This window comes from Acomys minous (assembly GCF_964271855.1).
Source record: "Acomys minous genome assembly, chromosome: 10".
In the NCBI taxonomy this organism is placed as follows: domain Eukaryota; kingdom Metazoa; phylum Chordata; class Mammalia; order Rodentia; family Muridae; genus Acomys; species Acomys minous.
In genome coordinates, this window is record NC_140491.1 from 93742261 (window position 1) to 93761502 (window position 19242).

Here is a 19242-nt window from a genome sequence, read left to right on the forward strand (position 1 = left end):
TCTTAACTCTTAACAGAAGACAGTTGACATGTATGTGATGATCTGCCTCTCCTCTAGCCAATTACACATTCTATTTTCTTTTCTTGAGACGGGGTTTATCTTTGTAGGCTTTGCTGTCCTGGACTCACTTTGCAGACCAGGCTGGCCTCAAACTCACAGAGATCCACCTGCGTCTGCCTCCCTGAGCACTGGGATGACAGGCGTGCACCACCACACATGGCTCGATTACGCATTCTTAAATATTGTACTTTGTTGTTGGTTGTTCTTACAGTGCTGGGATCACACCCAGGGCCACACATAGGCAAGTGACCTACTACTGAACAGCACCTCTGTCAGCCTTTATTACATATTTTTGAAGCCTTGAATTTAACTATAAATGCTTCAACTTTGTTCTTTCCTTAAAAATTAGATGCTGTGGCACTTTGAGTGAATATAAATCCTATAACCTCATATATTTGGATGCTTATTCCACAGAATTATTTGGGAAGGATTAGAAGGCGTGGCCTTGTTGGAGGAAGAGTGTCATTGCAGGTAGTCTTAGAGGCTTCAAAAGCCCTTGCTATTCCCAGTTAGCTGTGTGTCCCCTTCTTGTGTGTCAGATGTAAACTCTCAGCTACTGCTTGCTCTGTAGGAGAAAATGAAGGCATGACCTGGTGCCCAGCCTCCCATGCTCCTGAAGTCAAAATACTGAATCCTGAAGTAGCATGAGTAGCCAATAGCTGGCTTGCCAATGAGTCTACAGTCTCCACTGCTCCTTTAATGTGCTTCCTCCACACAGAGACCCTGGTGCTATGAGTACTCGTTATCCAATCTGTGCTAACCAATCACAGCCAAAAGGCTCCCATGAAATAAAGCAGATGTTGTTCCCTGAAATCGTCTCTGGAGTGGTTTATCTCCACTCCCTCCACTGACTCTCGGGCGTCCAGTGCATGCCTGCTGCCTTGCTCACGGATGAGCTGGTCAAAGATGCACCCTCTGAAACTCGCTGTTCTGTAAGTTGCCTTTGGTCATGGCATCTTATCAAAGCAATAGAAAAGTAGCTAAGATGAGGCTCCACTATCTTTATATGAATGTTAGAAAACCAATCTTGCAAATTCTGTAAAAATTCCAGCTAGGATTTTGTTTAGGATATGACCGGGATTATGTTAAATCTATGCAACGATCTAGGGTTAGCTAAGATATTAATGGTGTGGACAGCCAGGCCTAGTGGTTCACACCCATAGTCTCAGCACCTGCAAGGTTGAAACAGGGCATGACTAGTTTAGCTACATACAGAGCACCTCTCTCATCAAAAAAATTGTTTTATAACAAGCCACACATTATGGAAATACAGCGTATAACTTTATTTATCTAGCTCTTTAAATTCTCTCAGTAGTGTTTAGGAGTTAAGCACTGTCGTCTGGGGTTTAGCTATTTTATTGATATCACATAGTTTTTCTTCTATCATCTACCAAAATGGTAATTCACAATATTATTTTTTAATGTAGCACCAGACAGTTCATTTCCAGGCTAAACCCCACTTGATTATAGCTTACTGTCCTATTATTATACTGTCATAAACCTTGATAGTTAAGACCTTGCATTTTCATGAGAAGTGTCTGTCATTTTCTTTTGTTTTAGCTTCCAGTAATGTTGGTTCTATAAGTAGAAAGCACTTTTGACACTTCTGTATTGGAAGCATTCATAGAGAACAAACATCTTCCTAAAATTTGGGAGGTTGAAGTCTTCTTTGATAGAAAATTTTGAGAATCGTGGGTTTGTGTGCATCCCCCTTTAATTCTATCAGTGCTTTCCTGCCCTTTGAAGTGCCATTATCTGGGTCCACACACATTTAAGACTGTTACACCATCTTGACAAAGATATCCCTTCATTATTATGGAATTGTCCTTTGTAACATCCCAGTTAATGAAGTGTACGGTATGTGTTACATAGCTACTTCAGCTTTCTTATGATCAGTATTCATATGAAACAAGTTTCCCCCACACTTTAAACCTATTTGTTTTTTTATATTAAAGTGTATTTCTTATATTCAGAGAGGATTTTATAGAAAATAAACAGCTGATGTTGCACTTTTACACACTGATGCTCTCAATCTTTAATTGTTTTATTTTAACCATTTACACTTAATGGTTGCCGGTATGACTGAATTAAGAGCTAACATCTTGCTAATTGATTTCTCCATTTATATCTGGTGTTGGTGTCTTCTGTTTATTTCTGATTATATAACTTTATTAACATCTAATAATGAGTGCAAAAAGTAAAAAAGTTTACTAGCATTTAGAGTTTATTAGTCTAGTGGTTATAGATTGGCTACTTGACCTTTAAAAATCCTAAAATCAGAATTAAGTGTAATGATTATATCGCAGATTTATGGGCCAGAACGTATTCTCAATTAGTAGTGTGTGAGGATACATTTAGCTGCCTTATTTGACCTCCAGCATTTGACTAGTTCAGTATTTTTTATTGTATTTGTTTGCATTAGTGGTTCTTTATTTATATTTCCTTTAAAATATTTTAAGTGTATCTGTGTAAACAGACTACATCCTAATTCACAGTACACTAAACTTAGCATATGCTCAAATAATATTGCAACATTTCACATGTGGTTTAGAAAATGTAAATTTATAAACTCCGAGTTCCCTTTCCTATCTGATCTAACGCTACCATACATTTACCTATGGAGTGCTTAAATTCACAGAGACTTGCTGCTATTTTTGCATGAAAGACTGAGTGACTTACACTTAAGAGAAATGTATGTTATATTATGTTTTATTATTTCTGTAGATCTTTATTTGTTGGTACATATCAACATTCTATCTGATATAATATTTATTTTGTCTTTAAAACACTTACAAAAACCTGATAAAGAGAAGGTCTGTGGACAATGAATTCTATTTATTTGTTTACTTTGTTTTTAAATTTCTTCTCTGTTTTAGAAGATAGCATCATATGTTACTAATGCTGAGCTGTGCTTCATTTCGAGATTAGTCATGCCACACTTTGAGCATCCTAGGTTTCTATGTTTCCCCTTTCAATTCTGTCAGTGTTGCTTCATGTTGAGCACATATACCTTGAAGACTGTCATATCTTCAGCTTTTATTATTGTGGAATTTGCCCTTGTAACATCCCAATTTCTAAGATGTCCGCTGGTTATGTATACTAATAATATAACCCACTCAAATGAGGAATGGTTTACTTTTCTCATTGTTTCAGACGCTTTTGTTCATAGTCATCTGGATTCACTGTTTAGGTCTACTGCAAGGCAAAAACATGGCAGAAAGGCAGGGCCGTTCTTGTCAGCCAGGAAGAGAGAATGAACAAACCTAGAAAAAGCACAAGCCTTTCAACAACACACTCCTATGATCCACTTCATCCACTCATAATCTTCCTTCATGGTTTCAACACATCCCAATAATCCATTCAATTATGAACCCATCAAGGCTTTAATCCATGCACTAGCTAAGTATCTTCATCATCCAATCTCCCTACAATAGCACCATCAGCTGGGGACAAAGTTTTGGGGTTTATTTCAGAACCACAGCAGACTGAAAGATCTTTTTATTTGCTTGCTATAATTATATATGACTTGGTTGTTGTTGTTGTTTTGCTTTTCATGGTTTCTGATTATGATGCATAATAATTCTTCTGCGTGTTTTATTTTACTCAGATTTTTCTGAGTCCCACCAATTAAAATATGAGACACCTAATGGTTTAGGTTAAGGGAGGAGAGACACTTGTCATTCTCTTTGGTTTTCTGAGTTTCTATGATTAGTAATTTGAAGTCTTTCATTACATCTGAGAAAATATTAACCAATATTCCTTCAATTTCATTTACACATGTGTGATACTGAGTCCTGCCTTGCAAATTGGGTGTCCTGTTCTGCTTCTTGGTACCTTTTCTTCTCTATCCCTTGATACCTTTTGTTTTAGTATAATTACTTAAAAATTAGTACAACTGTATTGGTTTATGGAAATTTCTGTCTTCAAATTTATGATACTTTCTTTAGCTGTGTCAAATCTGCTGATTGGCACATCAAAAATATTACCTCCTGTTCTTCACGTCTACTATTTCTGCTGAACTATTACATCAGCTCATCCATTTTTCACCATAGACTTTCACTGCACTTATCTTAAATATCTATATGCTATTTATACCATCGGCATCATATCTAAATCTGTTTCACAAAATCATTTTAGTTGATGTAAATATACTCTCTATAAATTTAGCCATGCCATCATAAGGTCTTTGCGTTTCAAGTGGGATCTGTTGGGGTGAAGAGAGATGTTGGAAGTAGAAGATGGATGTGTGAACGTGAGAAGTGAGTGGGAAGGATCAGCGTGTTGACTAAGAATGAACATCGAGTTAAGATGGAACAGAATCACAACAACCACACACACACACACACACACACACACACACACACACACACACACAAATAACTGAAAGGTAGAACTGAGAAATCATTGGCTAAAACTGAAACACTAAAAATAGTATCACCTCCACAAAAAAAAAAAAAAGAAAAGAAAAACAACAAAGAAAGACAGAATGATTGATACCCAGGTCAGTTAGTATGCTAAGTGTCAATGGGCTAACCACTCTAATTAAAATCAGATGGATTCACTCGCCAAAGGGTTAAAATCAAGAACCAAGTGCCTGCTGAAGGATGCACAACTGTCATAACTCACAGAGTACACAGCTATGATAAAACCACAGATAAGTTGTAAGTAAAATGGTGGCAAAAGTAATATACACAAACATTAAACATCTTCACTTTATCATGGCTGTGTGTAGACATCAAGATAATATTACTGGGAGACTCTATCACTGAGCCACATAAAGAAAGCTATCTTACAATAAGAAAATGGGCAGTCCATCAAGAAGACATAAATATTGAATGCATATATGTACAACTAAAAGAATTTCAAAATTACAGAAAACAAACTGACAAAATTAGTTGGCAAATTGATGGCAGAGTGAACAAAGGTGTGTGCTGTCATCCAACAGCCTGAGCTTTACCAGGACCCAGAGAGAACCAACCAACTTCCACAAGTTGCCCACTGACCTCCACTTCCAATCCATGGGGCATGAGTGCACACCCCACACAAACATAATAACAATAACAACAACAACAACAACAATAATAATGATGAAAGAACTAAAGAAAAATCAGACAAATACTTAGCATAATGGGAAAGCTTTAACATAATTCTCTCAGTAAAAATATTCACAATTTGAACAACACTACCAACAAACTTAACCTAACTGGTAGTTACAAAGCAGAATTTTAAAAACCAAAACTCGTGTACAGAAAAAAATAAGATAACAGATGTCTTTGGGAGTCTGGCATCAAGGAATGGCTGGGAAGGGACATGAGGCAGTCAGTCCACCACGGCAAAGTAAATCATTAATATCTTTTAAAGACTAGGTGACTGTATTTCTAAAAATGAATACACAGGAATATCATATATAAATATTTAATCACAGGAGAAAAATGTGAACAAATATTGAACTCTGCATAATACACATCCTGAAGTATTTAGAAGGGGTCATGCTACCATCTATAAGTTACTTAGAAACACACAAAAACATGCATTAATAGAAAGAAGGGTAAACAAATGGTTTAGCATGTGACAAAAATAATAAAAATGGGGTTAGAAAGTAGGTAAGCAATAACTACAAAGCTACTTAAGTTTTGATATCTTAAGATTGAAAACTCAGGTAGTAAGCTGGAGGGTGAAGGGAAAGTAAAATAAAACCTTATAAAAAAAATAAAGGCAAGCTAGAATTCATTGCCATCAAAGTGCACTACCAAACGATGGGGAAGGAAATTGGAATAATATGTACTACCTGTACTTGGTCCAATATACCAGTTGAGGGCAAAGAAAGAGAGGAAATAAGCAGTTATAAAAATGACTCCAGCTGCTACAAAAAAAAAAAAGATACAGCTTTAAATTCAACCATACTGATATATACGTTCAATGTATATGTCCTCTACACCCCAGTTAAAAGGCAAGTAGATAGTAGTCTATGAGAAAGACTCAGATATATGCTTGCTACAAAAAAAAGCCAACTTACATACAAAGCCATATGTAAGATAATAAGAAAATGGAAAATATGTAATACACAGACACTTCCCTTGGACCTAGGAGGTTATAATAGCTATCCTAATATTTTTAATAGATCCAAAAATATTGACTAAAAGAATACTAAAAGGACTATGTTGACAGGAGAAACTTCCAAGCAAATAATATTATTACAAGTGATGAAAAGCAATGTATCATTTTAATAAATATCTCCATAGATGAAGCAAATTTCACAATGTGTATTTAAAAAAGACAGCTACATGGTTAAGAGCATTGGCTACTCTTCCAGACAACCTGGGTTCAATTGCCGGCACCCACATGGTGGTTCACAATCATTCATAACTCCAGTGCCAAGCGATCTGATGGCCTCATCTGGCCTCTATGGGCATCAGGCACACATATGGTCCATGAAGACAAACACTGGCAGGACACCCATAAGCATAAAACTACTAAATACCTTTGGAAAGAAGACATAATAATCCTGTGTGTTCATAGATGAAATTAAAAAAGAAGAAGAAGAAGAAGAAAACAAAACAAAACAAAACCCTGAAATCCAGAAAGCAAAATCTGGGAAAGCCAGAAATATAAATAGACAAACTCAGCAGGTAAATTAAAGAATTCCACATTCCTTTATTGGTTGATGGAGGATGAGACAAAAAAAAAATCAGTAAGATAAACAAATGTGAATAGCAGTGTCAAGCAGCCGGAGCCAACAGGTATTCACAGAACAGCAAGTCCATGCCGAACAGAGTACTTTCTTGCACACCCACTAAGCCAGACACATGCTGAGCTATAAAACAAATGCCAACTCAAAATAACTGAAACCATACAAGTTGTGGGTTTTTTTAAAAACCAACAATGAAGTTAAATTAGAATTTAATTTTTTAACATTTCTAATTAAACTACAGACATCTATGTTCCATATTGGCCCCACAAAATTACCAAGCAAAATGAGAAAGGATTTGGAATTCAATCAAGATATAAGCACAACAGATTGCACTGCATGGATGGGCTGAAGCACCTATAGCACTGGAAACTTAGAACCTCAAATATGTACGTCAGAAAAGAGCAAAGGTCATACGTGAATGAGTGAAGAAAGCATCAGCAAGTTATGACCCTATAGTCTTGGGTCATTTATAAATAAAGTTCTGTTAAAATGCAGCAATGCCTATCCATTTACGCATTGTCTGTGGATGCTTTTTATTGCCCCAAATTGTGAATTAGAGAGTTGCAACAGAGACTTTAGGACATGGATCCCAAAGCCAGAATGTGTGTGCTACTGGATCCTTTGGGGAAAAGCTGCCAACACCTGATCTAAGGTACTGTTTCAAGAAAATAAATCAAAATAAATAAGCCAACCCAAAGTAAGTAGCAAAAGAAAATAGTGAAAACAAGCATGGGACTGAAGTGAAAAGCAAATAAAAACAAAACAAAACAAGAGCTATGCATTTGAAATAAATCAATAAAATTGATAGACTTCTAGTCAAATTCACCAAGGTAAAAAGAGATGGAGTTCGAATTCCCCATGTCAAAAAGACAAAATAGGAGCACCGTAGCAAGGTGACAGGTGATAAACTATACAAAACAAAAACAAAACAAAACAAAACAAAAAACAAAACCTCTATGCTGGTGACAAAACACAAAACTGATTTCAGCTTGATTCACAGCTCTCAACTCTTCTTTTTTTTCTTTTCTTTCTTTCTTTTTTTTTTTTTCCCAAGACAGGCCTTTCCTGTGTGTCTGCCCTTGATGTCCTAGAACTAACTCTGTAGACCAGGCTGGCCTCGAACTGACAGAGATCCGCCTGCCTCTGCCTCTGCCTCTGTCTCTCAAGTGCTGGGATTAAAGGTGAGTGCCACCAACAACCCGCAACTCTCAACTCTTTGTAAAGGGTCCACTTGGTTTTACTGAAGTCAACTTGCTGCACTCTGTGAAAAAGCAAGGCCTTCTAGTAAAATATTGCTAGAGACCAGCCCTGGGAAAGGCTTCTTAAAAGGTAATTTCATTCAAATACACATTTATTATCCTACAAGGCATCTTCTAATTCTACAACTACTCTTTCAATCTTCCAGCGTTAGTACATTGTCTATTTCCTGGAAGTGCATACTGCAGGCTGTAAGTGGAGTTTAAGTGAGAACGCAGCCTTACTATCACTCTGAGAGCAGGCAACTGTTCAGAGTTGAATTTTTACTCTTAAGGAGTGATAATGGGGATGGTAGAAAAGAGAAAAAACCACACACAGCTAGGAGAACAGGCCAGGAAAGTGTCACCAGATAGAACTCTGAGACGTGATGAGTTAATACTTTTTAATATATTCTGGCTCTGCTTTAAAACAGCCTGTTTTGTTAAAAAACTATTCTAATCTGGATTACCACTCACTCAATTACCATCTCTCTTGGATAAGCCTGCATGTATGAAACATTTTGCAGCAGAATTACCATTTCCCAGGCCCTGATGGACTAGATTTTTGTCTTGTCCTATTTTTGACCAAAAAAAAAAAATCTTTATTTAAATCGATCACGAAGTTGTTCAAAACTTTTAATCAGCACACAGAGATGTGGTACCTATCACGGTCCCTACCATGATATTAAGATGACAAAACAGACTGGGGCATGTGTGTGTGTGTGTGTGTGTGGAGAGTGCGTTTCACTTTCAAAATGTGGGCATTCTAATGATATTTCTATGTGAAAAGTTTAATGAAAAACGAGATTGCTCTAATTTGGGACGTATAAGTCATTGCAATTTTAAAATTGTTTTAAAAAATAATAAGCAAGCTCTTGAGTCATGCTGGATGATTCACCCGTGAATTCTCGAGAGGTTAATTTAAAACGACTCTAAAAAGACAATATCTTGGTATGCCTACTCTCGGAAAGACAGAAGAGAATAACAGAAAAGGTAAGTGATTGTAGAGGGGAAAAAGTGAAGACTCAGAACAAGTAGAATTTCTCTAGCCCATTAGAGTACTGAAGCTCAGAAGGCCCAAGAACGGAAGTGGGCTTGGGCGGAAATAGACTTCCTAGGCCTGGTTCACACTCCTACCCATCTTCCTCTCCCCTTTCCTTCTTACTGAAATCCCTAAAGGAAAGTAGGCATTTGTATTGTTCACATTGTAGGGAACAGGTAGCCCTCATACTTTGAGATCCAACTCTCAAGAATAAGAAAGGTACAGAATTCAGTGTCGTGGATTTTCCCTCTATCTTCTTTCCGAGTACAAGAGTACAAGACAAGTAAGTGATGCTTCCACATGGAAGTCTGCATCTCTAGCCATGGAGCCAGTGCCTGTTCCTTACTTCACATCATTGTTCTCTCTCTCTCTCTCTCTCTCCCTCTCTCTCTTTCTCCCTCCCTCTCTCTCTCTCTCTCCCTCTCTCCCTCTCTCTCTCTCTCTCTCTCTCTCTCTCTCTCTCTCTCTCTCTCACACACACACACACACACACACACACACACACACACATGCTAAGAGCTGCACTAATGGAAGGGGAAAGCGCTGGAGTCCTTAATCTGCCTCTTCCATAGTGTCTGTTTGTCAAATATTTGATGGCCTTGGTTTATCCGTGCCCACACATGACTCCTTCATTGAATCACTGACTATTGAGTTATTAATAACTTAGAAAAGTAGACTGTATTGGGGTTCTGCCATGAAGTTGGGGGCCAAAGCACCAGGAAACAAAAAAAGCCTTTTTCCTGCCTCACTTAGCCAAGGGAAGGCATGTGAGCCAAGATCATATTTGGGTATCATAGGTAATAAAAGTGTCCCTTGTATATTATTATGAACACATCACATTATCTTAAAATACAAATACACTCTGAAGTTTTGATTACTGCATGGGGTGAGGGGATCTTACTATACCACAAGCCAAAGCAGCAGAAAGACCCATCAGAAACCTCAGAGACGAAGCAACAAACTATGGCGTGTCATGAACTTTGTTCTTAGAAATTTTGCTCTGTTGCTTTAGTTTATCATTGCTAGTTGAAAATTCACTTCATTGTTTATTACAGTAAGAGACTTCTATATGTGAGAGGGCGGTCCAGGGCTTAAGAATCCGTGTGCACAATTGTGCCTTCATGAAGAAGATGTCAATCATTATCTGGTGACAGCAGTCATCGGTGGAGCAAAAGCCAAATAGCCTCTGGCTGCTATTTTTTTATTCTGGCTCCTTTCCCAAAAGACTTGCAATCATGGCCCCAAACCACAAATTGTGTTGGACAGAGTCGGTCCTACAGGGCTTAGCAGCCTGCCTCATCATGACCTTGCCTGCCTCCCTCAACCCCTAACTTTCTCATTTGCAGTAAGTGGGACAAGTACTACTGAGAAAAGTAAGTCAGCCTAGAAGAATTTCTCCTAAAAGAGAAAACAACAACAACAACATCAAAAGATTATTCAAAAGGAAAATACCCTCAAATGGTATCTATAAATAACCATTTTCAAAAGGCTACAAATTCTGGTGAAACCAACTCTTTTGATGTAACGGTCATCTGAGTTATGTTTGTCTCCTCTGCATAGGTTCTTATGTTGAGATATTCAAAATCACATTGGAAAAAGCTAGAACCGCCTGTGGGCCATGCAGAAGCAGGGGAGCTTCCTGTTCAAAGACCTCACAGTGACCTATCCTGAGATGCAACCTGGGACAGAGACAGAGACAGAACAAAAGAGACCTGACACAGAAAATAGGTCTGCACTGTTCTTAAAAAAAAAAAAAAAAAAAAAAAAAAAAAAAAAAAAAGCAATATGTGCAGCAGGAAGTTATATTATCACAGTATTTTTTTCTCATTGCACTGCCAGCTAAAGTCAGAGAGTTCCCAGTTAGCTCAAATTTACACAGAAATACAGAAATTGTTTGTTTTGTTTGTTTGTTTTTCAAGACAGGCTTTCTCTGTGTAGCCCTGCCTGTCCTGGAACTCATTCTGTAGACCAGGCTGGCCTCAGACTCACAGACCTGCCTGCTTCTGCCTCCTGAGTCCTGGGATTAAAGGCGTGCCCCACTACTGGCCAGCATAAAACCTAATAAATAAATATATATATATATATATATATATATATATATATATATATATATATGTTCTGTACTGTCTCAGTGACACATAAAGACTAAAAATTTATTCATTATTTACCTGAAATTCAATTTAACCAGGTCTGTGCTTTGTTTACTCTGTTTGAGAGCCTGACATTTTTTTTTTTAATTATCCACAAACGGCACAATCGGCACGCCCTCTGAACTCCAGGCCTCTGAAATCAATTTCTTTCTTAAGAACTCCACCCTAGTACCTAACAGGCAGTTAAACCGCAACTGACTAATAACCCGCTAATCCACAGGCTAGCTCCTGCCATCTTCAGCTGCCATGCTCTCTCCCTTGAGTGGATTCCCCTGCAGTCTGCCCCACCCATGGCAGGTCCATTGTTTGAGCCAAACAATATCTTACCTAGTGTCCAGTGTTCTGTCCCTTCAAAGTCTTGGGGTTTGTTGTTGTTTTGTTGTTGTTGTTGTTGTTGCATAACTTAAATGAATCCAAGGAGCCAATGGTTTTGAATCCCTGTTAGTTGGAGGCTGAAGAAAAGCCTTAGGGAGTTCAGATGATGAAGAAATAGCCCCAAGGGTGCCCACACAGTTTCTTCTCAGCCAGAGATATCTCTTCCCTGGCACCAGAGAGGCTCTTGCCACCCTTGTACCCACTAACCAATAAATGACTGTGCCTAAAGAAGGGCAGAGGTGGCAAGAGCCTTTGCATTTGTAAGCTCCGCCAGGGTTTTCGCTTTCTCTCCCAGAAGCCCCTCTGAGAACTTCTGTGAACTGCTAGCTTGGTGTTTGTGGGGAAACCCCTTGTCACCTGATGCCCTCAGCCCCACAGCAGTTATTAAAGGAGACACTTTGCTCCGTCCATCTAGAGCAGTGCCACAGAACTTCCTGGGTCTCAATAAATCTTTACTGACCGAAGGACAGAAGAGTGTCATGACATCAGAAGAAAATATGCAAGTTGTAACCCTGCAGGATCCTGGTGCAGCCCAGAGTGGAGAATCCCAGGACATTTTCAGCCCATTCTTTTTTGGGGGGGGGGGGGCGGCTATAAGCAGGGAGTGTTGTGAAGGCTGGGAGACCTCATCTTATCAAAGAACAAGGCATTTAAGAGCCACAAAACCAGAAGCCCTTTGAAATAACCCTTACAGATCAGTGAGTCATTTTCCCAAGATCCCGCCAGTGGTTGGGAGTCTGGAATTCTCAGAGGAATGATCAACTTTTCTGTTACTTAGAGCCACCTCAAAGGTGACAGAGATGCTGGAGAGGGCCAGCCAAAGCAGAAAGGGCCTGCTACTTTGCCATGTTCTCAGACACTCAGGGCTCTAGACCTGGCACTCATCGGGACCACTTTAGAAGCTGGTGTTCTCCTGCCACACGGTTTCACTACGTCATCATGTCAAGATCACCTTCCTATATATAACGCGCCAAGCACGTCAAGTACACATGTGTCCATGGTCGGTAGGATTAATGACATGATCTAGGAACAGAAGCTATAAACCATGTGAGAAACACAACTTAAATGGTGAGGAGGAAACTACCTAGAATTCTGCTATCAAAACACCAAAGAGAGCCTGGAGGCATAGTTCAGTGGCTAACACCACAGGCTGCTCTTACAGAGGACTCGGGGTCATTTCCAGCACCCCCATAGTGGCTCACACCCAAATTCTAGGAGATCTGTTAGGGATTGATCTGATGCTATGTATTCTTTTTTTAATTTTTAATTTTATTTAATTAATTTATTCAGATTACAACTTGTATCCTCCCATTTCTCCCCCCTCCCTCCCTCCCTCTTTCACCCTATCCCCCTCCCCTAGGTCTATGACTGAGGGGGACCTCCTCCCCCACTATATGGTCATAGGCTATCAAGTCTCATCTTGGTAGCCTGCCTATTCTTTCTTTGAGTGTCACCAGGCCTCCCCACCAAAGAGAGGTGGTCAAATATGGGGCACCAGAGTTCATGTCAGAGTTAGTCCCTGCTCTCCACATAACTGTGGAGAATGTCCTGTCCATTGGCTAGATCAGAGTAGGGGTTTGATGTTTACTACTTGTATTGTCCTTGGTTAGTGCAATAGTTTGAGCAGATCCCTATGGGCCCTGATCCACCCATCACAATGTTCTTCTTGTAGGTTTCTAGGACCCTCTGGATCCTTCTATTTCCCCATATCCTATACTTCTCTTACCTAGAGTCCCAGGGGGATGTTCTCACATCTATCCCAATCTCCTGGCAAATGAAGACTTTCATGGGACATGCCCCTTGGGCTAGGGCCCAATTATAAATGAGTATATATCATGTGAGTCTTTCTGCTTCTGAGTTAACTCACTCAGTATGATCATTTGCTATGTATTCTAGTGCTAGTTACTGGCCCCCAAGATCTGGTCCCTGCTCAGATGAGCACATGCTCTCCCATACCTGTCCCTCTTGTGTAAACCTTGCTTCACCTAATTTAAAGTGACTGGTTAATAAAAAAAATGCTGAAGCTTGGGATTTGACAGAAGAAAGGGAGGCAGGATTTGGGGTTTGCAGGCTGAGGACAAAGGACCATGAAGGAGAGGAGGAGGAAGAGGATGAGGAGGAAGAAGAGGAGGAAGAAGAGGAAAAGGAGGAGGAGGAGGAGGAAGGAAACAGACCAGAGCTATGGGTTAGCACAGGCAAGGAGCACGTTGCTGGGTCAGGGTGGGATGGAGGCGATGTAGAACATCAACAAGGGATCATGGACGGGAGGCAGCCTGAGATGGGGCTGGGAGGTAAAGTTACTTTAGAAGGTGACTATCTGCCATGCCCCAGGTAAAGGCCTGTTCTAAAAATACAACAGCTGTCTGTATTTGATTGATAGCAGGTTAGAGAATACCGCCGTAGTAATTATATCCTGAAAATAAACATTTATTAGGCTTACCATTTAAATTAACCACAACAGGGATCCAACATGCTCTTTTGCCCTCCTTAGGCACCAGGCAAGCACATGGCACATGGCACATGCGCAAGCAGGCACGCGCACACACGGGCGCACGTGTGCACACACACACATGCAGGCATATGTTCATACACATAAAATAAAAGTGAATAAATAAATAAAATCATCAAAGAATTGCATAGAACCTGGAACAAATAATGTAGATAACAATATGCACTGCTTTTATGGGACACAAATAGGCTACAAGTTTCCTATTTTTTAAAAAAAACAATCCGAAAAATAACTGCATTGGAAAGAAAAATTGGTCACAAAAGTTCAACTTTAACAGATTTGCCATCATTTTAACACATTAGTTCCATATTATGAGTTTTCTGGCATCTCGGTTTTTAAGAAAGCAATCAAATTTATCTAGTATATATGTATATGATATATATATATATCATAATGCCTATATATTGCATTTTAGTGTCAAAATTACATGCCTTGTCAAAAACATGGGGAACAGCTTTATTATGTTGATGTGCCTTAGTTTCTATTGTAAAACAAAACCATATCTCTCAAACATATATAAAAAGTATAATTGTCCTGTTTTTTAAAAAATATTTTCCCAAATAAAAAGTGTAACTGGGTTAACCTAGAGAGAAAGGATCATGGGTAGCCAATCAAAACTGTGATGTTTGGAAGGATGTCTTTGAGGTTTTATAGTTTGGGGTGGCAATTCTAGTCAGTTGTCAAAAATAGACATTCACTGTCACAGGTTAGCAAAGTGCTCATCCACTTGCTAGGAGGATTTCATTCCCATAGATGAATTTTCTAAACTCTAACTTTCCCATCATCTTCCTGGATGCATTAGAGTAACTGCTTTTCTAACGATGGCCAGAATGTTTTCATCCTCCAATTTTATCGCTTAATTCTTTCCAATTATCGCTTTTTAACTTGAATATTGTACTTGGTAATTCTCTCAGGCCATCTGAAATCTGTACATGACAGCAATCCTACTATTCAAAACATTCTCTTGCACATGTCACCACGAGGAAAACTACCCACCCTGAGTATAGCTATTAATGTCAAACAGATTGTCATTCGAAAAAAAAAAAAGCATCAAAATCAGCTTCGGACAAAGTACTGCTTTATGGAAAAACACTAGTTTTTTTTATGTACAAATGTCTTTAACGTCTGACTTAAATTTTTAAAGAAAGAGTTAGAAAGGTATCTGTTCCTGTTTCCTGTAACCCAGGGCAATGTATGGATGACAGTTCCAGAAGTAAAGGTTTCTAGTCAGAGCAGCCTTTTTTTTTTTTTTTTTTTTTTTTTTTAATAGCAGAGATGCATTTGCCCCAGTTTCTGGTAAACCTTGTAAAAGAAACGTTTGGATACCAGCTCGGGTCGAGGACTCTATTTAGCCTATCACAGCACAGACCTGTTATAAACGCTGGGACGCTTGCCATATCCCCACTTCCGGAAACTAAGTAAAAAAAAAATCATACCTCGAAAGCAACGTGCCATACAAGCCACGCAAACTTAAAGCCCCCCTTTTCCTACTTTCTTGGCACCAATGGCCTTCGGAATATAGTTCATCTCCTAAAACGCAGATTAAGTTGCCATCTCCTCCCGCACCCTGTGCCCGGTCCCTGTGCGTCTCTCTGGGGCTCCACACGTAGCTACCCCCAGAGCGCACCTGCACACTTCCAAGAGCCTGCAGCGAGAAGTAGTGCCGCCCAGCTCCCAGCCAAGCACGCACCTACAAATGTTCTCCTACTCCCCCTGCTGCAAAGTGTCCTCAAATTAATCATCCGCCTCAGCCCCACTCTCCAAACCCCGCGTCCCTGTCTCTTTTCCTCCCTTGATCATTTCGTGCCCCAAACACCTGTACACCCACCCCTTTCGGCTGCCAGACATCAGGTGCCCACGCTGCTGCACCCACCCCTGCGCTCTCTCAGCCCACTGCTGTTTCGCCCTCCCTAGGCTTCGCAGGCGGCCAACTGGCCCAGAGTACCTTCTGGCGTCTATGCTCACCCGCAGACCGCCTCCATCGCCACCCACACCAACACAGGGAAGAGACACCCACGATACCTGCCGCGAGCTGGGCGGACAGGGCCACCAGCAGGAGGGCCAGGCTCAGTGCGGGACCACAGGCTGGGGTCATGGCCACCTGGGCGGCCGTGCGGGGCTGCGTCCCCAGAGCGCAGCCGGGCGGCGCGGGCCGCTTTGAAGTTCCCGGGGCGCGGGAGGGGAGCGCAGCCGCGACACCCTTAGGAAGTGCGCGGTTGGCTCTAGTGGCAGCGGGCGCTCCCCTCCGCCGCCTCCCCCATCCCACGCCCCCCGCGGCTGGCGGCGCGCCGCGCCTGCCACTGGCCGGGCGGGCTGCCTCGAGGGACAGGGCCCGCCCCTGCCGCGCCTCCAAGGGCACCACTGTCAGCCGCTAGCCCGAGGGCGGGGCAGGAGACCGAGGGCGGAGAGGTGGCGGGGAGGTGACACCTCTTGTGGGCGAAGAGGAGCGGGCCGCACCAGGTCCCCGAGATTAGCTTTTCGTTGTGGGGGTGGGACTGGGGGGCGGGGGAGAAGAGCAAAGCCCGGCTGAGACTTTAGAGACATGTAGGACGGCAACAGCTGCTTTCTCTACAGCCTCCTACAGAAGATCCACCTTTCTAGATCTCTCCACCTTCATTTATTCCTCCGATGGCCCTGTTCACTAGCCTGCGCCATGAGAACACCACCTGCTGTTCCTTCAGGCTCGTCCCACCACCGCAACCCAGCTCTTGGGTCTGTGAAAGCCCTCCCTCTCTGTGGATCCCTAGAAATCTTCCAGGGCACCTTTGCCTTAGGACTGACAGCTCTGCTTTACCAAACAAACCCCATTCTTTCGTGGCCTCGTCTGAAGACTTCCTATGCCCTAAAAAACGACTTCACAAAGCTGACACAACTGTGCCAGGTGATATGGCCATGTATACCGAGTAGTGGAAGTAAGGACCAGACCTGTAGGAGGTATCTCTGCAGTTACAGCTTTAGCAATTGCGGGAGTGAGGTGGTTAAACATACAAGAGAAGAAAAAGAATTGCTCAGATCATAGAAAGTCATTGAACATTATTTAATACCAACACCCCCACCAGCCCCCTTCTCCTGCCACCCCGTCCCCCCTGCATGCACGCGCGCGCGCGCGCGCGCACACACACACACACACACACACACACACACACACACACACACACACACACTCTCCCTCCTGCAAAGGCTTACTGACACCTGGCTGCACTTCCCATGCTAGATCCAAAATAGAAGGGTAGTCATCAGCAATTAAATAGAAGCAAAGGTAAACTCGATTTACCCCATGCAGCCTGAACATAAAAGTGAATGGCCTTATTTTCATCTGAATAACTCACAAGACCGACACTGCACCACTCGTGTTATCACTGATGTTACAAGGCTCCTTGAAAGTGATTGAGTCATATAAATTAATTGCTTTGGAGTAAAAGATAGCTTCTTCACCTATCTCAGCACCAAATAGCAAACGTTCTTTCTGAAGCCTAGGAAACCCCTGGGATAACATAGAAGCCTTCACTGTCAAAGGATGATGGCACTGCTGGAGGCGGGATTCGTGATGGACTTTGAAGCACGAGAGTGGCAGTTCTGGGGAACTTTTGTACCACCAGGGAGGATGAATCAAAACATCTCAAAGTATAAAAAGATTTCGTCCTCATTTCATCCTAGATCAAAAAAAAAAAAAAAAAAAAAAATGTTGGCGATGTGGTACACATTTGAGCCCTCCCAGAAACCCACAATTAAAAATAGGCAAGAAAATACCTGGACACAATATATTCGGGTTTTGGTCTTGGCCCACAGCTGGCTTCTGATGAGACTGGAGCAGAACTGAATGAGCTCACAGGATCTACTTTAAAACTGGCCAGATCATAGCCTATGACCATATAGTGGGGGAGGAGGTCCCCCTTGGTCATAGACCTAGGGGAGGGGAATAGGGTGAAAGAGGGAGGGAGGGAGGAATGGGGGGATATAAGTGATGGGATACCAATTTAGTTATAATCTGAATAAATTAATTTAAAAAATAGCCTTAAAAAAAAAAAAGGACTGTGTGAAGGTGCTGCTGCAGCACCGGCTCCAAGCAGACACCAGGTGTTTATTCCTAATACAGAAAACTCTGCCCTCTGCAACTTGGAAAGTTTTTGTTTTCTAAGCCAGCAAGTTTTTATGCCAAGAAGTCAGATGTTGAATAACTTTAACACTCTAAAACGACCTCAGTGGTTTTCTCCCACAGTCTGATGGTGCACTGTCAATATGGTCTCTACAAACAGCAGGTGGGTATTGAGCTTGCGAAGTGTCCAAAGCAAATCGACACGTGCTGTAAGTACAAACTCCATGCCATGTTGCAGAGACTCAGTGCAAAGGTGATAATATAAGATGCATTATAAATAAACATATTTTACCTTGTAAACATTGTAACATTTTCAGCAACTGAAATAAATCAGAATTATATGTGGCAGCAGTCTTGTAAGATTATATGAGAAACAAAAAAAGTCCTGTTTCCCAATGACATCACATCCAACAGAAAATTGTAGCATGGAACAGAACAAGTACTTTTTAAATGCTTGGTTATATGCATTTATTTATTTATTAGAATAGGCTGTGTGTGTGTGTGTGAGAGAGAGAGAGAGAGAGAGAGAGAGAGAGAGAGAGAGAGAGAGAGAGAGCATGTCTGTGGAGGCGCCTGCTTTCTGCCTCAACCATGCAGTTCTGAGGAATTTAACTTAGGCCTTCTGTCAGATTTGCAGGGTAAATGCTGAACCATTTCACCAGCCCCAAGAGTCTTCCTTTTGATGGGGTACTAGTGTAAAAAAAAAAATCAATTATACTATGAGTCACATACAAATATGCGTAGCTCATAATACTTGAAAACAATAAATGATTGTTCCTTGTATACGTATTTACTACATTACATTTTTATTTTCAAAGTGCATTTCGTCCACTTAAATGTATGTACATTCATATGTAAGTTTAGCTGCCCCATACAGGATCTTCAAGAGGGATCCAGAAGAAGCATTGTTAGAAGAGAAGATGGCAGCTCCAAGCATGTATTGACCATGAAGACCTGCCTCAGGAAGTGAGGGATAGAAGGTGGTAATTAGCAGGGATAGTTTTAGCCTTGACCTCTTGTAGGCTCTGTATCTTAGTTTTAACAACAACAAAAAGTTTAAAAGGTTAAAGTGGGCCAAGGTGAT

At 41.1% G+C, this 19242-nt stretch overlaps 1 protein-coding gene across 2 annotated transcripts in view; it reads right to left on the reverse strand.

Annotated features, from left to right (window-relative positions):
* ACVR1C (activin A receptor type 1C) overlaps window positions 1-16315 on the reverse strand; it is an 80757-nt gene extending 64442 nt beyond the window's left edge. Inside the window, exons 1-2 of one of the 2 annotated variants that reach the window (XM_084799167.1) lie at window positions 16085-16314; window positions 11506-11630 (exon numbers count right to left, since the gene is read on the reverse strand). In XM_084799167.1, coding sequence (XP_084655293.1) covers window positions 11506-11578 — 73 coding nt within the window. In that variant the 5' untranslated portion in view covers window positions 11579-11630; window positions 16085-16314. Of the gene's footprint in view, window positions 1-11505; window positions 11631-16084 lie in introns of both variants that reach the window. The other variant, XM_084799166.1, reaches the window with a different exon arrangement.
* Window positions 16316-19242: the final 2927 nt, after the last annotated feature.